Source organism: Petaurus breviceps, unplaced genomic scaffold (assembly GCF_028583685.1).
Source record: "Petaurus breviceps papuanus isolate PSGF00001 unplaced genomic scaffold, PetGlider_PUasm1.0 90779, whole genome shotgun sequence".
Lineage (NCBI taxonomy): Eukaryota > Metazoa > Chordata > Mammalia > Diprotodontia > Petauridae > Petaurus > Petaurus breviceps.
This window is the reverse complement of record NW_027187344.1, coordinates 274,819-293,784: the sequence shown is the minus strand read 5'-3', so window position 1 is coordinate 293,784 and position 18,966 is coordinate 274,819. Positions and strand designations below refer to the sequence as shown.

The window sequence follows — 18,966 nt, the reverse complement described above, 5'->3', positions numbered from 1 at the left end:
ACGCTAAATTTTCTTCAATTCAGAATTGGTCATTTTTTACAGGTAACGAAAAAACTAAAATTTCTTTTGTGTTGCTTTAATAAATGACTAAGTAAATGAACATAGTAAACAAAATTACAGAACTATTGAACCCATTAAGAGAATGTTTCAAGCACCCATCTGAGATAATTAGGACAGGAGTAAATCACTCATCTATTCATTAATGCAGATCCCTTAAAAAGCTCTAGTTTGTGTGTTTGAAAGGGAACAAACTTCATTTCTGTATAATTGAAAAACATTTTACAATTCAGACTTTCCATCAGTTCAAACTGACCTTACCCCTTGATATAGAGGGAGTTCTAGTGAGTGAGGTCAGAGCAGGTCAGTCTGATGGAGGAGATGGAGCACACCCAAGGATTGGCTGTACTCCGTGTGTTCTGAGGTCCTCCCAAGCCAGGTGCTTGGCAGGTTGGAATAGTCACATGGTTCAGAAGGGAACTGAGTCTTGTCAAATGCAGGTTAAACCACAAAAATCTTTTATTATGCACAAAACCCCCAAGGCTTTAATTACATACTTACACATATATTAATTCATTTGGCAGATCTTATTATTTATTTTTAGAGAAAACAAAACAAAATGTACCTCCAGGATTGGGAATGGCCCACTTACAACACAACCAACGCAGATGTAAAAAATAAATAAGCTTAAACATTCAAGTATATGGTAATTACTAATGTTTTGCTTGTTTTTTTTTTATTATTATTTTCCCTTTTTTTTTTTTGAAAGCCTGCCTCTCTAATTTTGCTTCTTTTCCGCCTAGGTGGAGCTACGTCCTACTTTGGCTCAGACTCTTACTTTCTGTCCTTTGGCCCCTGGAAGAAGGGTCCTCTTCATTCACGGTTTGATTGTGAAAACATCAGGCCCAGTCTTAGGTTATCACCTGAACCTGCACTCTTGGGACCAGGATAGTAGAAAGAGGAATAGATTGTCGATCAGCAGACATGGATTCAACTCTGTTATAAACTTGCTTTATGACCTTGGGCCATTTTCTTTTAATTCTGCCATTTTGGGGCCTGTCCTACCAACTTCCCAGGGCTTTTGTGTGAATCAAATAACACACCTTTATAGTTGCTATATCCCTTTAGGATAAGACAGAAGTCCATCTAATAGTTCACCTAGGACCTTGAGATGAAACCAAAAAAGCAAAGACAGGTATCGGTCTGTCAGCTTCGTGAGAGAAAGGACTGTGCCTTCCTTTTCTGTCTCATTTTCTCGTTTCCCCAAGCTTTGAATAGTAGGACATGGCCAAAGAGATTGAAACCTGGAGGGGTAGAAGGTGGGTGGGAGTGGGGTTGGGGGGTGGGCTGGGCAGGTGGGTGGAGAAGAGCAAGGGAAATCTTGGTCCTGAGCTTCATCTCCCACAATGGCTCAAACCCAGATTTCTTATTCCCAGTGGGGAGACCCTATTTCTGGGCCACTTGCCCTTCTAAGAACCACATGTCTCAGTCATTGGGAAGATCTCTACAAGTCTACAAGTCAGCTGAGGGAAGACCATTCTAGCCTTTCCCAACTAGTTTAGGGCAGCTAGAACCAGTCAGCTGCTTTTGAAAAATTTGTGTGAATTCTTGTTTATGGAATCGGTATGTCAATGGCCCAAGGTCAACACTCCTGCTGAGAGCCAAGCAGTGGGAGGGGCTATTTGTTAAAAAAAAAAAAAAGAGGCTTGGAGCATAAGGAACTGGCCTTGGTCAATAACCAGTTGCAGCTGTCCTTATCTTTGAGGGGTGGGTGCTGAGTTGCTGTCAAAATCCCAAACTGTCTGCTTGGAGAGCATGTGGGAAGGTTCAGGGTCACAAATCAACTTCTATCCCTATAACCCCAAATCATCCTGTTTCCACCCAACAGTTTTCCTCTTGGGATTTAGATGGAGGGAAAAGTTGACTCATGTTTTTTTTTAAGTTGGTAGAATGAAAAACTTCTATGCTTACCCCCAAGTCAACTGAGGGTGAAACTTAGAATGCCCTTTAAAAATTATGGGGGTGGAGACACAGAGGACAAGCATATTTGGGTCATTTCCCAGCTCCTACCCTTTCTCCTTCCTTGACTTTGCTGATTTAGGAAGTGTGGAGGACCAGGGTTGCTTCAGGAGAACTAAGTTAACACAGCCTGAATTCACCTTCCCATAGAATGTGGGAGCTCAGGGCAAAGGGGGTGGAGGGAGATTCAGTCTGGTTCAGACTTGCCAGAAGCCTTTTAAACCCAAGTTCACATGGTTAGTCTTCTGCTCCCTAACTAGACTTTCCAAGAGTTTGGGCAACAGATGAATATCTTTGAAAGTCAGGGGAACCCACAAACACCAGGGGGTAATGGGTAAATAAAGCACCAGCTGCGTTTGCATTCCTGGGCTTTGAAAACAGTGCCTGGATTTATCACAGTCCAGTGTTTAAACTGGGTGGATATTGATGGATACTGCTTTTCCAAGCTTAAAAAAAAGAAATTGAATCCAGAAGCAGCCCTTTCTCCAGGAATGCCTTCTTATTCCACTATTGCCTCAGGAGTTGAGGAACTGAGCTCTTTCAGTTTCAGGCTGCCTGAACAACTCAGTTCCACACTCCTGGAGAAGAAGACTCGGGCAGTGGGTGAGGAAGCAATACTGACCAATACGAGGACAATGGACCCTAGCTGGTGGAAGGAGACTCATGAAGGCACCCTAATAACCTAGAAAGGAATGGTGCACTGGTCTTTGCCTCCTGCCCCCATGACTGTCCCACAGGGCCTACCCAGGTCCTATCAATCCAAATCCCACCGCCCACTCCAGGGTTTACAGTTCTATGGCTGAACTGGCAGCATTACTAGGCTGCTGGGGTAGGGTCGGGGAGGGAGGGATGTCTCTCATCTGTCCCCATCTTTTCCTGTCCACTATCTTGGCATTACCTGTTGGTGAGGGACCCTTTTTTTTGGCTGCTCTTGGCTTCTGGGGAGTTCATATGGATGCTGGGAAAACTAACAACTAGAGAGGAGATAGGAGGAAGTCCAAGCTTGAAGCTGCTTAGTCCTTTGGCTGTTGATTAAGACCTGCATGGATGCCTGAGGGTTGTACCATCACTTAGCCAGTGCCCCCAGGGAGTACATACCCAGCAAATGGACTGTGAACTGGACAGAAGTGTCTTCCACACCTTAGTCCTGCAGCTCCTTGGGAGGTTTTCTTCATGGTGTGGGAATCCCCTGGTGAATCCCCACTACTGGCATGGCTGGTGGGTTCACATTTGGTCAGGGACAGGAGAGGAACCTGGCGAGCTGAGGGGTACAGATGGTTCAGAGGGGGTGACACTATATTGCACTTTGTCCGGTTTCTGGTCTCAGTGGGACTGCTGGAGGTTGGGCTGAGGGGAGGGGTGGGAAAAGAGGATTAGCTGGGCAGAGAGCTAGGGCCAGCTTGGCTGCTTTGTCAAGGCAGCTTCTGCCTGCCTCTTACTACTCATACACCAGGTCAGGGAAAGCAGCAGGGATGGGGCCATCTGCACAGGAGGGGCCCCATCCTTCACCATACTTAGTCTGGGATTTCTGGGCTCGATAGGGTGAAGGAGAGGATCAGTCACTCCCTTGTAAGATTCTAGCATATACTGTCTCCCCAGACATCTACCCTTGACCCCAGGAAGTGACTGCTGAGGTTATGGTAAGAAGGGCCATCTGTTCACATCTATTTGGGTTTCCAGTGCCTAGCCATGACCTTGTCAAGCTCAGCCATATGTCTGGGGTTTCTTGGCCTCTTCTGGGACATGAGGATCTGCACATGGCTGGTGGTTTCCTCTAGTGCCTGGAGACAGGTGGAAGAAGGTAAGAAGGTCTCTCTTTCCCCAGATCCTAGATGAGGGCTCAGGGATGCACAGGTGTGTCCTGGGGGGGCCCTCCAGTGGAGGGGCCTTAGCTGGCACTGGGCCGGCATTGCTGAGGGGCATCTGACCGCATGTTGGCTGCCTCCTCTTCCTGGCCAGAGGCAAGATCCACTCGCTGCTCATCCATCCGCTTGGCCTGTACCCTCTGGATGAGGCTGAAGAAGTCTTCATCTGGCATGGTGGGACCACGGGGCACTGTGTCAGGTGGGGCACAGCGCTGGTCATCTATTCTGGAGGACTGTACCAAAGCAAGGAAACAAAGGCAGAGTTAAAGACACTCCTCAGCTGGGCATACACACTTTACTCTTGGGCAGCCTCTGGCAAAACGCAGGCTGTTTTTGTTTGTCTCTAGTGTCCAGGGCTCCCGTTCCTTTTATGCCACACGGATGACTAATAGTTATAACTATCCCTAATAGAATTCTCTCTGAGACTGATCTTTAAGCACATGTATATTTATACTGAGTCGTGAATGCAGAAAACACAGAGCAAGGTAGTGTGTACCTCATGGACTGACCAGCTTCCCTGCTCTTCTCAGGTGAAATATGGCAAGAACATTCACATTTCTCCCTGGGAGTGCCTTAGATTCAAGGGGTGGGCAATCTAATATTTAATTTGATTTAATGTTTAAATATTATTCCCAGTTGAGGAGAGTGAGGTAGACAGAGGGTCACACAGCTAGTAGAGTGTCTGTGGTCTTCATCAGTAGAGGAAACACCAGAAACCAATCCTAGATCATGGTTCTGGACTCCAGTGGTCATTCATTCTACTTCTCTTTTTTTGGTTATTATGAAGCTGGGGTCATCAAAACAAAACTGCTGCCCACAGTTTGGACTGGGTTCCTCTGGCAGGTTCAGGTCTTTGTTGAGCCCCATTCTCTCTATCTCACCCTTCCCATTTTCTATTGCCCTTAAAAACCCTGCTTTCTGCTAGGTGACTGTCAACCAATCTGATGATAATAGCAACAACTGCTAACATATGTATAGCATACACAGATTTACAAAGCCCTTTCTTCATAAGTGTAAGGCATTTTAATCATTGTAATCTGTTCTACTTAGGTTGTCAGTTATCCAGTACGGTTCTATGTCCTTTATCTTCTTGTGACATAACTGCAATACTCCAAATTTTGTAGCTTAGAATGAGAAGGGCAGTCAACTCATGGACCATAGTGGATTAGAAAACAATAGGAACTGTTTTCAGACTCTAAAAGACACAAAGGCAAAACTGTGAAGTTGATCGAATTCATCTTTGGTACATTTCACTTCTTGTTTTAGGATTCCCCCCATACTGATGCTCTTACTTCCCCTCCCCAGCCCCTTCATGCCAATGTGCCTTTTGCCAGGTTTTACTTTCTCATCCCTGTCATGTCCAATTCCTCCTGAGCTATTAGTGGGTCTCATAACAGTGGCCAGTATTACCCTTCCCTGGGGAAGTTTTACCAGGTATGCTTAAACACTTTTAAGACTTAGGAAAAAGAATCTCTAATGGTGGAACTTTAGGAACCCAGAGGTGGGTGGGTAGGTCTTCCCCTGCCTTAGTGTGTCCTTAAATCACAGTGGCCAGTGAGGTTTCTTACTATTTTAAATGGATCAGGCATCTTATACAATTAAGAGTACCTGGACATTCTCAAAAAACATCCTTCAATATAGTCACCACAGGGGGTCCAGCCAATATAAACTCTATCACCAGAGCTAACATTCCCTGCAAGCCACACTACCCATAATAGGGCTGTTTGAGCAAGTAACGTCATAACTAGAGAACAGTTAGACAGTGAGATAAATAAACATCGAGAGAAGAATGGGACCAGGGTTTCAGGAAGAGAACTTCTCATTTATCTAACCCCATTTATCGGGTTTGAGAGCTGCATCAGGGGCAGGATTGATGGTGTTTCATCCCAGAGTCCAGACCTGGCAGCCTGAGATGAGGGGCTTTGCTCGTCCTCTGGGCTTAGCTTGGCTCTCCCTGAGCATAATTTATGGACAGCTCCCGCCCTGGGGCCTCCTGGAGCCGGCTCAGTGTAAATTGTCCAAAATGAAAAAGGGCAGTGCTTACTTACTCCACTAACATACAAATGGCAGTGAGAAAGCCAAGAGTGAGGGGGATCACCCCTAGGCTACACTGCATAACAGACTTGGGGCCAAGGACATTCAGAGGACCAGAGTTCTAGTCCTGACTAGACTAACTTATTGCCACTATCTTAATGTGCAACTTTTTAAATGAGGCAGTGGCAATGTGGTTCAGTGGATGGAGGGGTTATCAAACTCAAATAGAAATCCCTATATAAGAATCCCTGGAACCCACATATTGATTTAGTACCATGAGGAAAATTTAAGTAGGCAGTGTTTACACATGTAGATTTCATGATTCAGTGCATGAGGTAGAGTTTCTTTGTTTCTAGAATTTTTTTTCTATTTTTTTTCTGAAGTAAGTTTGGCCACAGGGGTTCTTCTTTTGGTTTACTGAAACTTGTATTCTGTTGGTTTGTTTATTTTCTGTTGAAATGAACAAATTCTGTGCCTGGTGGAACATAGCCCCACCCTTCATTACTGCCAGCAGACCCTAAGATGTCACAATCTTTTTCAGAAAGCCAAATGGAGAACTTTCCCTTCCTTTCCCCTTTCTCTTTCTTCTAGGTCTAAACCTATGATTCCTATCTATGCAGCTGTTCTTTTCTGGTTTCTACTGCTCTCCTTGCCTGGGACATTGTTCTTTTTCCTCCCCCTCCAGCTATCTAAATCATGTGAGGGGAAACATTGTGGCTTACCCATCTCTTTATCTTCTAACTTCATCTAGGCACATAAAAGGCACTCCGGAAAAATTTGCTTCTGCCCCCATGAAGCCTGCCTTGACTGTTCTACCCTGTTCTCTGAGCCCTTAGGGAAGTTTGGCAAATGATTATGGACTATCTTTATTATTCTCCAATTGTTCCAAGTAGATTAACTTTATCTTTCCTAGGAAGACTGTAAATTTTATAGGGGGAGGAATTTTAATATGCCTGGAGCCATTTGCTTCTGAATTCCTAAAGCATTTATTGTTTCTATTTATTCTAACAGATTTTTTTGCTCTGTGGCTTTTCAGAGAATAGGCTAGGACAAGGCCATCTCTCTGTGAACTTACTGGGATTTGGACTTGGGGTTTTTAGCACAGCCTGCCTTAGTGGTCTCTCCTGTCTCCTTGGCCTGTCTTTCTAATCCTCTATGTTTATGACATCTCCCCAGTGAGACTGTGAGTTCCACAAGGGGAATGACTGTGTCTCCTCTTTCTTTGTTTTCCCCAAAATGTCATTTGTTGTAGAATCAAGAACACAGTAGGTGCTGGTAAATGCTTGTTAAGAGGGTAATTAGTCAAGTCCCTTGCTTTCTCTGGGCCTCAGTTTCCTCCTCTATAAAATTATATGGTTGGTCTAGAAGCAATGTTCTTACCTGGGGTTCATTAATTTGTTTTCAAAATATATTTTGACAAACATATTTTAGTATACATGGTTTCCTTCATAATACTATGTATTTTATTTTATGCATTTAAAACCATTTTGAGAAAGGGTCCATAGACTTCATTGGACTGCCAAAGGGGTCCACGACACAAAAAAAGGTTAAGAAGCCCTGAACCAGATAGTTACTAAGGTCCTTTCCAATTCCAAGGTCTTATTTTCCTTTGACCAAGAATGAATTAATCCACAGGTACTATGGAAACCATTTTTTCCCCTCTAAATACACTATTTGGATAATCGGAGTCAAATTTATAAGAATACCAGTCATAGGGGAGGCCAGATGGCGCAGTGAGTAAGAGTGCCTGGAGTCTGGAGACCCGGGATCGGTTCTGACCTCAGATACTTAACACCCACACAAAATAACTGGCTGTGTAACCTTAACCCCAACTGCTTAAAAAGAAAAATACCAGTCATTCCCCAATTGATAAATGGTCAAAGGATATGAACAGGAAGTTTTCAGATGAAAAAATTAAAGCTATCTATGGCCATATTTTCATATGGCTAAATCTGCTAAATCACTATTGATGAGAGAAATGCAAATTAAAACAACTCTGAGGCACCACCTCACACCTCATCATATTGTTTAGTGTGACAGAAAAGGGAAATGACAAATGTTGGAGGAAATGTGGGAAAATTGAGACACTAATGCACTCTTAGTGGAGTTGTGAACTGATTCAACCATTCTAGAGAGCAGTTTGGAACTATGCCCAAAGGGCATATACTCTTTGACCTGGCAATATCACAACTAGGTCTAGATCCTAAAGAGACTGGGGGGAAAAAAAGGAAAAGCACTTGTATGTACAAAAATATAGTAGCTCTTTTGGTGGTATATCAAGGAATTGGAAAGTGAAGGGGTGCATATTGATTGGGGAATGGTTGAAAAAGTTGTGGTATATGATTATGATGGAATACTATTGTGCTATAAGAAATGATGAGCAGGCAGATTTCAGAAAAACCTGGAAAGACTTACACAAACTGATGGAAAATCAAGTGAACAGAACTAGGAAAACAATCTACACAGTAGTAGAAACATTGTATGATGATCAGCTGTGAATGATTTAGCCATTCTCAGCAATAAAATGATCCAAGACAATTCTAAAGGAATTTCATATGATGAAAAATGTTATCCACCTCCAGAGAAAGAACTGATGGATGATGGATGAAAGAACTGATGGAGTCCAAGTGCAGACTGAAGCATACTTTTTATTTTACATTCTCTATTTTACTTTTTTTTATTTGTGGGTTTGTTTTTGTAACATGGCTAATATGGAAATGGTTTTTTTTTTTAGGACTGCACATGTATAACCTATATCAAATTGCTCATCTTCTCAAGGAGGGAGGAGAAAAAGAAGGGAGGGAGAGAATTTAGAATTCAAAAAAATTTTTAAAAACCATTAAAAAGTGTTTTAACAATTGTAATTGGAAACAATTCCAATTGCAATTGGGAAAAAATATTAATGTTATTTCCAGAAGGGGCAAGTACTTTTTTACTGGACAGCCAAAGGGATCCATGACACAGAAAAAGTTGAAGAGTCCCAGGCCTAATTGATTCCTAAAGTCCTTTTTGGTTCTAAATCTATTTATTATCTTATGATCCTACCTGGCACTTGATAAGCATGTTGAAGAATTCATCTCCGGGCTCCTGAGGATCCCCCTCCCCACGAAGGTGGCCCAAGTTGTTATGGGTGATCCGAAGGCCTGGCAGGCTGCCCACACTGGCACGCTGGTCATCCAGCCGACGACTCTGGGAGCTGGCGATGAGGTCAAAGAACTCCTCTGTCTGAGGGGAGGCCATCAGGGATGACTGAGCTGGTGGAGAGATACAACTGTAAGAAGGGGATGAAACAGAGATAACCAGCCCCCCTCTCCCCCAAGCTGGACTCTTCCTGGAGCTTCCAGCTCTAAAGGGAAGGATAATCCCTTCCACTTGTAGAGCCCTTAAGGTTTTCTCAAGTGTTTTTTATTCTTGGCCTCATTTGGAGAGTCACTAGAACCTTGCAAAGTAGGCAAGGCAAAGAATACTGTCTTAGTTTTACAGATTGGGAAACTGAGAACCAGAGAGGAGAAGGGGTTTATCCAAATCAGTGGAAGAGATGGTACTATGACCTAGGTTTCCTAAGTCCTGGCCAAATGTTCTTCATCAAAAAGGCCTAGCTTTAGGGAGATCTAGATAACATAAGAATATCTGCCAAACAGGCATTATCCCATTACTCCACTGATATCCTGACTCTCCTAGGATCAGTGCCTCTGCCACAGAGGGCCCAGGTAGGTGCCAGGAGTCTCACCCTGAATTCAGTCAATCTTCAGTCTCTATCATATTGACTCTACTTCCCATAGGAGTTTCAGCATTGGCCCCTGGGAGTTAAGGGAGCTGGGTGCGAAGGCCTCTTGGAGACAGGCACCTTCATGATCTGCTGCAGAATTGTCAAGTGTCAACTGAGATTTCCTCAATGGTTAGTGAGGAGGGGAGGAAAAGGGCAGCATTCAGAAGGCGAAGGTCATGGGTTCATTCCCAGAGTGGTCCAGTTATCTTGATTCTTTCCTCACACTGACAGGGAAACATGGACAAAGGATATCCCCTATAGCTGTTGAAATAGGGATAATTTTCCTTGCAACTGTGTGTGCAAAACCATAGCTGCTTTTCCATCTGGGTTCACTGGGAATCTCAGCACATCTGTGTGTCCCCTGGCCCCAGCTCTTTAGCCTGTCAGAAGGTGACAGAAGGGGATGGCCTTTCTCCTCCTACACATGCTCCAGGGATGTGTCTCCAATGCCCTGATTGTAGGAGTGTGCCAGCAAGGCTGGGGGGTGGGGAACAAGGTAATTACATGCTTTTCCCCATTATTAAGCCTAACTTTAGGATACAGGGGATGGGTTGGAGGTGGGGGAGGGATGTGATATTACTTCCAAAAAGCCCTTTGCAATTGATTTGCATGGGTTCTTTCCTTGCAAATCAAGCAGCTTTCTGTTTTGCACATATACAACCTGGTAACAGACACCCAATGATTAGAAGGAACCGGGTGTAATTATAGTCCTCTAATCAGCAAAGGGAAAAGCAAGATTGCATGATTCACCCATCTGCCTGCCCTTTCCCCAGCTCTTTAATCCCCCTGTCTCAGAATCTCTGGTGCTGATGCTGCCCCCATCTACACAGATGAAAACATCTATGTTGTTGTGGCTGAGGCCAGGTATCTCTGAATCCAGTCCACAGGTAAGCTTCCCAGTTTGGTTCAGTTTAAATGAGACTCACTGAGAAAACTGGTATTGTTCAGGACAGAAATCTCTAGAAATGGAGTGATGGATTGAAAAGCAGCCCAGTTTAGTGGAATAAACAATGGACTAGAAATTAAGAAACTTGAGTTTTAATTCTAGATCTTTCATCAAATAATCGTGTTGCCTTGGCAATTCAGTTCCCCAATTTTGGCCTCTGTTTCCCCATCTGTAAAATAAGGGTCTTGATGACCCTTCAAGCCTCTGACAGCTCTAACATTCTACAACTCTAGATCCTATGGTTCCAAGACCCTGATTCCTCCCTCAACCTGATTTCCCACTTACATATTCTTTCCTCCAGGGTGGGAGTAGGGGTGTTAGCCTCAGCTGCCCCCGCTTGGCCCTCTTCCAGGGGGCAGCGCTGGTCATCCATCCGGTTGCTCTGAAACTTACTCAGTAGGTCAAAGAAACATTCCTCATCAGAGGGGGCCCGTGGGATTTTCTGGAAGGATAGGAGAGATGGCAGAAAAAGAAGGAAGGAGTCAAAATGGTAGAAGAGGAAGAGGAATATTTATCCTGGAGATAGCTATTCTTTCCTCCATCTCTTCCCTGTCTCTCACATAGACCCTAGATATGGTTTCCAGCTCAATGAATGGCTGGAGTATAGGCTTATTTCTTCCTCTTCTGGGACAGTCAAATAAACCTCAGTCTTTTTCCAGAGTGACTCCTGTGTCTTTTTTTGTCATTGTTGTCTCTCTTGTAGCACTTGGAACATTATTAGGACTCATGTAATATGTGTTCAGTAAATATTTACTGGTTGATTTATTTAGAGTCTTTTGTGAATAGAATACTACTGTTGAATGTTGGGAGATAAATTGAAATAAAGATATGGCCCCTGACTTCAAGTCAGACCAGGCCATGGGTCATCACCAGGAAAGCCAATACACTTGATTGTTTGAAGATTTTACACTGATAGACAGGAAACAGGTGATTTGGGGGAGAAGTCCTGAGGTGTCTGATGCATTTTTTTTTAAGCTTCTAGTCCCAACCCCCCTACCACCTTCCCCCAACCCCCATGTCCTCTTTCTTCTATGTTGTGGGTCAAAATTAGGTTGTAAGAAGTGAAAATAGCCATCAGTGATTGGTGTAAGTCAAATCTCCCCAATAATTCAGTACCATCCTGCCCCTAACAAGGGCTTTATAAAGGGGCTGAAGGGCTGTGTGGGTGTGGGTGGAGATGTCTCCCAGTAACTGAAGAGGAGAGTATTAAAGGGTTGAAAAAGGAAAGAAGAGGATGGGGAATAGCAATGTGCATGTACTCTCTGTGAGATGGATACTGACTTGAATTCCCAGGTCTAATGTAGGGTTCTCCCTAAGTTTGATTCCTTCTCTGGTTAGCTACCCATTGCAGACAACAGAGTCCAGGGCAGAAACTCTGACCTAGAACTCTGAAAATTTCCTCAAGAGATTCTGACTGCTGGATACCGTTCCTCTGAGGAACCACCCTTCCCCCAAACTCCTGTGCTGCCGGTTGCAAACGTTAGACTCACTAGCACCAAATTGTAGGTTTGAAGGCTTCTGTAAAAGGGAGTCCTAAATGACTACTGTCATATATTTAGTCTGGGTCCCCGGAAAAGCCACAGCTGCCGGCCTGGCCAAACTGGATGGATCAGGACTTTGGAACCCAGGAGCCAGCCCACCCTGGCCACAGAGCAGCATTCAGGGGCTCCAAAGCCCTGAGAAGAGCACTCCCTCCTACTGGAAGTTCTCCTCCCTTCTCCCTTCTGAAGGAACACCTTTGGGTTGCCTTTAGAATAATACTCACTCACCAGTGTGCAAGACTGTATTTTCCAAAGCTTCTCTCAAAGCTCTGCTCAAACAGTCTCCTCTGTGAGGCTTCTCTTCATTTTCCCAATTGCTAATTCTTCTCCCCGTCTCCCATTCTCTTTAATCACTTAGGATTTATTTCTATGTATATATTTTGTCTGCTATGTTGAAAGTTAAGTTCCATGAGAAAAGGGGTGGTTTCCTTTTTGCTTTAATACGTAGCACATGATAGTCAATTAATAAATGCTTGTAGATGATGGATGAGTATTTTGAAGCATTACTATCCCTGTTTTACAAATGAGGAAAGTAGAGCCTACAAGGAAGAAATGACTTGTCTAAGGTCATGTGGCCAGGACAGGACTAGAACCAGAGCCCTTTTTCTGGATTTAGACTTGGAAAGACCTTAGGAACTAAATAGTTGTATGACCCTGAGCAACCTATACCTTTCTCTGACTCATTTTCCTCATCCATAAAATGAGAGGACTGGAAATGATGGCCTCTGAGGTCCCTTTTGGGGCAGTTAGGTGATAAAGTGGATAAAATGCTGGGCCAGAAGTTAGGAAAATTCATCTCCCTGAGTTCAAATCTGGCCTCAGACACTTACTAGCTGTGTGACCCTGGGCAAGTCACTTAACCCTGTTTGCCTCAGTTTCCTCATCTGTAAAATGAGCTGGAGAAGGAAATTGCAAACCACTCCCATATCTTTGCTGCAAGAACCCCAAATGGGGTCACAAACTGAAATGAATGAACAACAAGGTTCATTTCAGTTCTCCATGATCTTATGATCGTTACCAAAAAAGACTTGCTAGAAATCAGTTCTCTGCTGGGTTCATTACCCAGCCCCCTGACCTCAGGACAAGGCAAGTCCTCAGGCTTCCCTTCTTAGCTACCCCTATCCCCAGGTGTCCCACCTAATGTAACATAAGTAGGAAGCAATGCCTCCTGGTCTGACTCTGAGGGTCATACCCCTCTCTTCTCAGTTTCAGATGCCAATACAGAAAATATCACCTGTTCTCTCCCTAAAATCTATATGGGGAGGGGGGGGGAGAGCAGGAAAGTTGATTCAGAGGAGAGCTGTTGTTGTGTCTGCTCTTTCTGTAGATCCCCCCTCTAAGTGCTCTCTGCCGTCTTCCTGAGTCTATACACAGCATTTCTGAGGCCGCTCAAGTTGGGGGGGGGGGGAGGAGGTTGTTTGAAGAAAGAGAACAGAGGCTAGAAAGAACAGGGAGCTGGAGGCAGAAGCAGGAACAGGCTGGACTTTTAGGGTATGTCCTGATTGGGGGATTAGTCTAGATTTTTTTTTTTTAAAGATCACAGGGTCCTGGACAGAGAGTCCTAGAAACTGGAAATCAGGAGACCTGGGTTCTAGTCTCTCATCTGTTACCAATCTGCTGTGTGACCATTCTTCCTTTCTCTGGGCGTCAGGACCCCCTAGACTTTTGGACTAGGTGTTCGTTAAGGTCTCCTCTGGCTCCAACACACTCCGTCCCATGACTGATGATTTTGAGATTTTATATAAAACATTGCAGGATTCTATTTCTCCTTGAGAGGGAAGGCCAGGTGAGGCTTCTTCAATCTGAAGAGATATCGACTGAGAAAGGCTAACAGTGAAATCTAGAGATAAGGGAAGGGAAAGGAAATAAGTGCTTTTTAAGTACTTACTCTGTGTCTGGCACTATGCTAAACTTTACAGATATTTCATCTGATCCTCACAACAAGGTTGGTACTGTACTTATCCCCATTTTATAACTGAGGAAACTGAGGCACAGGGAGGTTAAGTGACTTGCCCAGGGGCATACAGTTAGTAAATATCTGAGGCAGGATTAGTTTTCCTGTTCTGAGGCCCAGCCCTTTATCCACTGTCCCATTTAGGTGCAAGACTTGGCTCCTTCCAAATTATGAGGAGAGGGACCCAGCCTTAGGAGAATTAGGAGCCTCTTGCCACCTGAAGGAGGCAGTTTTAAAATCAATCATATAGGATGCCCAGCTTCTACTCAGTAAGGAAGAAACTTAGAGAACTAGTTCCCCAAGAGGTGAGATGAGATGGGAGTGTAAACAGGCTCCAGACAGGTTTAGGTAAATCCCTGGATGACAGATCCATGGCAGGTTATAATGAAAGCTAGGGATGTTGGGGGATGTCCCTAAGATGTGTGACAAGCATCAGGTGGAGCTTCTAGATTCTTGCAAATTGCCCCTTAGGTGGAGTCAGGAACTTGACTTGGAGGGAGGGTGAGGCTGACCCCAGAGAGTGTTACTCACATTCTTAGGATCTCCCACTCTCCAGATCCAAGCAATCCCAAAGTGTTTCCTTCCCTCTGGGGCCACCTCCACAAGCCCTGAATCTCCTGACCCACAACCACCCTTTTGGAGGCACCAGGAAGCTCCCAGTGCCGATAATCCCAGGGGAGGGACTATACCAGAACCAGAAACACTTGTCCCTGACCCAAGCAGATGGTGGCCTGGAGGGGAACTCATGGACTATCTATTTTTGCAACTAAAGTCAAGGAGGAGTGGAAGTGTATTTTTTTTTGACAGTGACCATTAGAGGGTGTTTATCTTGAAGTCACACTGGCTATTCCACTAGCCTATAATCCCCTCCCCCCAACCTGTCTATGGTTCAATAGGACTCTGACTTGGACCCTCCCAAACTTAGGTCAAGATCCCAATCCTCCCATTTAGTCTTCGAAATGGAAAGGATAGAAGAGGAGGTAACAAACATTTACTGAGTGAGGGGATGAGTGTTTATTAAGCACCTATTATGTTCCAGGCACTGTGCTAAGCACTTTACAAATATTAGCTTGTTTGAAATTCACAACCACCCCATGACATAGGTGCTATTATGATTCTCGAATTGAGGAAAATGAGGAAGACTTGCTCAGTCACACAGCTAGTATTTGAAGCTGGATTCAAACTCTGGTCTCCCTGATTCCAGACCTAGCACACTCTGCCATCCGGCTGCCTCTAAGACTGAGAGCTGACCATAGTCACCAAAGGAAATATGGAATCAGGGATGATGTGTCTTGACATTTTTAGGTTGGTGGCAGCTCCAAATCTCTTTTACACCCAGAGACTGCATTTCCTGGGATTCTACAATTGGAGCTTCATTCCTTATTCTATGCCCTCTCAACTCCCTGAAAACCCAAATCCCCTGGGAAAGAGTACATGCCTAAGTCTGTAACATCAATAGGGTGACTGAGTTTCGGATGTGGCCTTGCTTCTTTGACAGAAAGAAGGCTGAAACGGCATGAGAGCACCAAGGGCCTGAGATGAAGGGGGTGTCCAGTGGAGGGAAATGCAATTCAAAAAATGATAGAGGCAGAGGAGGCCCAGAAGACAAACCTTACTGACTGATATCATTCTTTTCTATCACATCTCCCTGGCTTTCCTGGTAATGGCAGGGAGTTCTCTCACCTACTTTCTCCTTGAGAGTTAGGGTTAAGGACCTTGTTTAAAATCCTTGGGGGACAGAGAATGGTGCTGATCTGGGAAGAGACCAGGTGACTCCCAGACTGTTTGCTTTTCCTGGGCACCAGGCCCAGTATAAGATGCTTTAGAAGCCTTAGCCTGCCTCAGGGGGAATTTTCACTGTTTTGTCACCAGCAGACCTGAAAGAAGCAGGTAGGAGAGAGGTAGAACCCAGAGCAGGCTCCATCTCACTTTAGATGGGCTAATGGGTGGGGTTTGACCAGACCTCAGGGTTGGGGAGGAATAATCCATTCCCAGTTTTTCCATTCCTGGGTAGTTTCTGGCACACAGAATCTGTACACAACCTTCAGGATGGGTGGAGGATTTTTACTGGATCCTATAAACCTAGGACTTGAGCTCCCAGTTCTGGGGCCTTCCTGAATAGGAGGTAAAGGGCAAAAGTGATACCTGTTCCCTACACTGAAGGAATCTTGATAAAGCAAGATGTGCCAAAGGACTGAGCTGATGTTAGGATGGAGCCTTCCAGGGAGGAGGTCAGTCAGAATGCTGTCCTCCCCATTCCCATTGTAGTCTATGATGCTCAGTATTTCAGGCTCCAGTCGCACTTCCCACCCTCCATTCCAAATTCTGCCCTAGGTAATTCCCTTTTCTCCCCTTTTCTCATTGTGAGATTGTCATCTTTTCTGTATATAACAGCACCCAAGATGCCCTTTAGAGAGATCTAAGATTCTTCAAATAAAGATATTTTCTCCTATGGAAACAGTAGGAGAGACTCGGTTGTGGGTGTCCCAACTCTGCCAAGCCTTGGAGTCTTTCACCTGCTCATTACCCAGACTAAATGAAGCTGTGGATTCATTTTCAGAATGTCCTGTGGTCCTCAGCAGAGGTAAAGTTGATCCTGAGCCAGCTGCAAGTTATAGAATGCTTACTTACAGTACACCCAAGGGAGTTTCCCTTCCATCTGGTATCCCTGTGTCTTTCTCAAAGACCATCCCTCCTCCCCATCTTCCACTGCCCAGACCTGAATATTTTTCTGTCAGTGAGGCAGACTCAAGGTTCCTTCCTAAACATGGACAAGGTTATACACAGAATGCTAACATTTTAGAGCACACACAAAGTTCTAAAGTCAATCCCTATCCCAGCTACTAGTGTTACTGAAGTCTACAAACCATACAATACTCAGAAAAATCAACATTGTATTTATTACAAGTAAGGGTTCTTCTATGTGATGTGGGAAGAGGTGGAGGTGGAGGAGAGTCATTGGGAAGTGACAGCCATGTAAAAAAGAACATCAATAGGATTTTTAAATAAAGAAATAAAATTACAGATGACTCAACGAGCACCGGAAAGACACACTGTGGCAAGTAGAACTTCACATATTACTAATGATAATTTACATGTCAAAAACAGCATACCATGTATCATCAAGGAGATATGTTATTGGGAAAAGAGGTGCACACGTCATAAGCAAGAGCAAGAGATCACAGATGGATAGACCGATTATTGTCCTGGTATCCCCAATATATTAAAAGATCAACTTAAGGAAATTCCTAGCTAAGTGGTACAGTGGATAGCATGCTAAGCCTGGAATATGGAAGATTTGAATTCAAATCTAGGCTCAGAGACGTACTAGCTTTGTGATCCTGGATGAGTCAATTAACCTCTGTCTGCCTCAGTCTCCTCAATTATAAAATAGGGATCACAGCAGCAGCTACCTCACAGAGTTGTGAAGATCAAATGAAATCTTATTTATAAAGCACTCGGTTATTTAATAAGCACTCTCCTTCCTTCCTTAGTTCATGAACAAAAGCAGCACAGAACAAGAAGGCATGAATAGGTCTCAAGCTATACTCCTTGAGGGAGTGTCTCAGATAGAAGTATCAAAATATTCATATCCTGACCCCCTTATTCTATAAGCCAAGATGCCCACAGTAAGTTTCAATAGTATATTCTTTTTTATATTTGATTTTAAAAATATATTTATCAAAAAATTTGATATATATTTATATATTTTTTGTATTTGATCCTTGCCTCATTGATGAAAGCCAGGCTATTGTGAACCTATGAAGGGAATCTTTTTGCAGGATCATGGTGGGGGGAGGGGATGATATTTTCCCTCAGTGCTCAGTAACAGCTAAGAGAGGGTTCTCTCTTGGAATAATTGTAAGAGTTATCTTTCTTCAGTTGATCTAGAAGGTCTGCTCTTGCCTCCTGAAAAGCTACAGGGGAAAATAGACTGTGTACCCCAGACCATCATCTGTTTAAATTCCATGGCCCAAAAGGGTTAGTGAAGGAAATAGGATTAGAATCAAATACTTCCAATTTCCGAGTTTCTTAACCTAACATTAAAGATCACTTCCCTTGGTCCTGCTTCCATTCCTGGGACAAAGATACTGTTCAGCCAATGCTGATGGCCAGATGCAAGCAAAAATATTGTGGAAATGGCACTGGTACTGAAATCTCTTATCCCCAGCCCCAGCCTCTGACTTGAAACCCCTCCCCTCCCCAATATCCTTTACATGAGGAACATACAAGATTTAATGTGTCTATATCTTGACAAATAACCAGCAGCGGGCTTGGGTGACTACAACTTTCTCAAGAAAATCTGAGAATTTGAGAGTGGGAAGGGACTTTGAGAGCTCATCTATTTCAGCCCCACTGCCTACAGGTGGTTGATGATGTAAATCACCTGTGTGGTACAAAGGACTGAGCACTGGTTTGGAATAGGAGGGCCAAGATTCAAATCCCAATTCAATCACCCATTATCTGGGTGACTTTGGGCAAGTCATTTCACCCTTCTGGGCCTCAGTTTTATTATCTGTAAAACAGGGGGTTTGGAGAAGATGGTCTTTAAGTTCTCTCCTTTCCCAGCTCTATGATCCTTAGGACTAAACCCAAATGGCCAGGAAGTTCTTCATTAATGTTATTCAAATCTCTCTTGCTTGAATTTGAGATTCTCGATACTCCCCCCTTCCTCTTCCTGGGTAAAGAGTCTAGTATCATTTTCACACAAGTTCTCCCCCACCCCATATATAAACTGCCCAGCAGCCCTCTCACACAAGCTCTTTGATACAATCAGATCTTAGAATTGAATCACCCCCCCCCCCCCCCCCCCCCCCCCCCCCCCCCCCCCCCCCCCCCCC

The 18,966-nt window shown here is 44.2% G+C and overlaps 1 protein-coding gene across 5 annotated transcripts in view; it reads right to left on the bottom strand.

The window, feature by feature from the left end:
- Positions 1 to 492: 492 nt before the first annotated feature.
- Positions 493 to 18,966, bottom strand: part of GPSM1 (G protein signaling modulator 1) — a 134,708-nt gene continuing 116,234 nt past the window's right edge. For all 5 annotated transcript variants that reach the window (XM_069069184.1, XM_069069183.1, XM_069069186.1 and 2 more), the window contains 3 exons: positions 10,916 to 11,072; positions 8,961 to 9,169; positions 493 to 4,114 (listed from right to left, as the gene is read on the bottom strand). In XM_069069184.1, the coding sequence (XP_068925285.1) occupies positions 3,905 to 4,114; positions 8,961 to 9,169; positions 10,916 to 11,072 (576 nt within the window). In that variant the 3' untranslated portion in view covers positions 493 to 3,904. The remainder of the gene's footprint in view (positions 4,115 to 8,960; positions 9,170 to 10,915; positions 11,073 to 18,966) is intronic.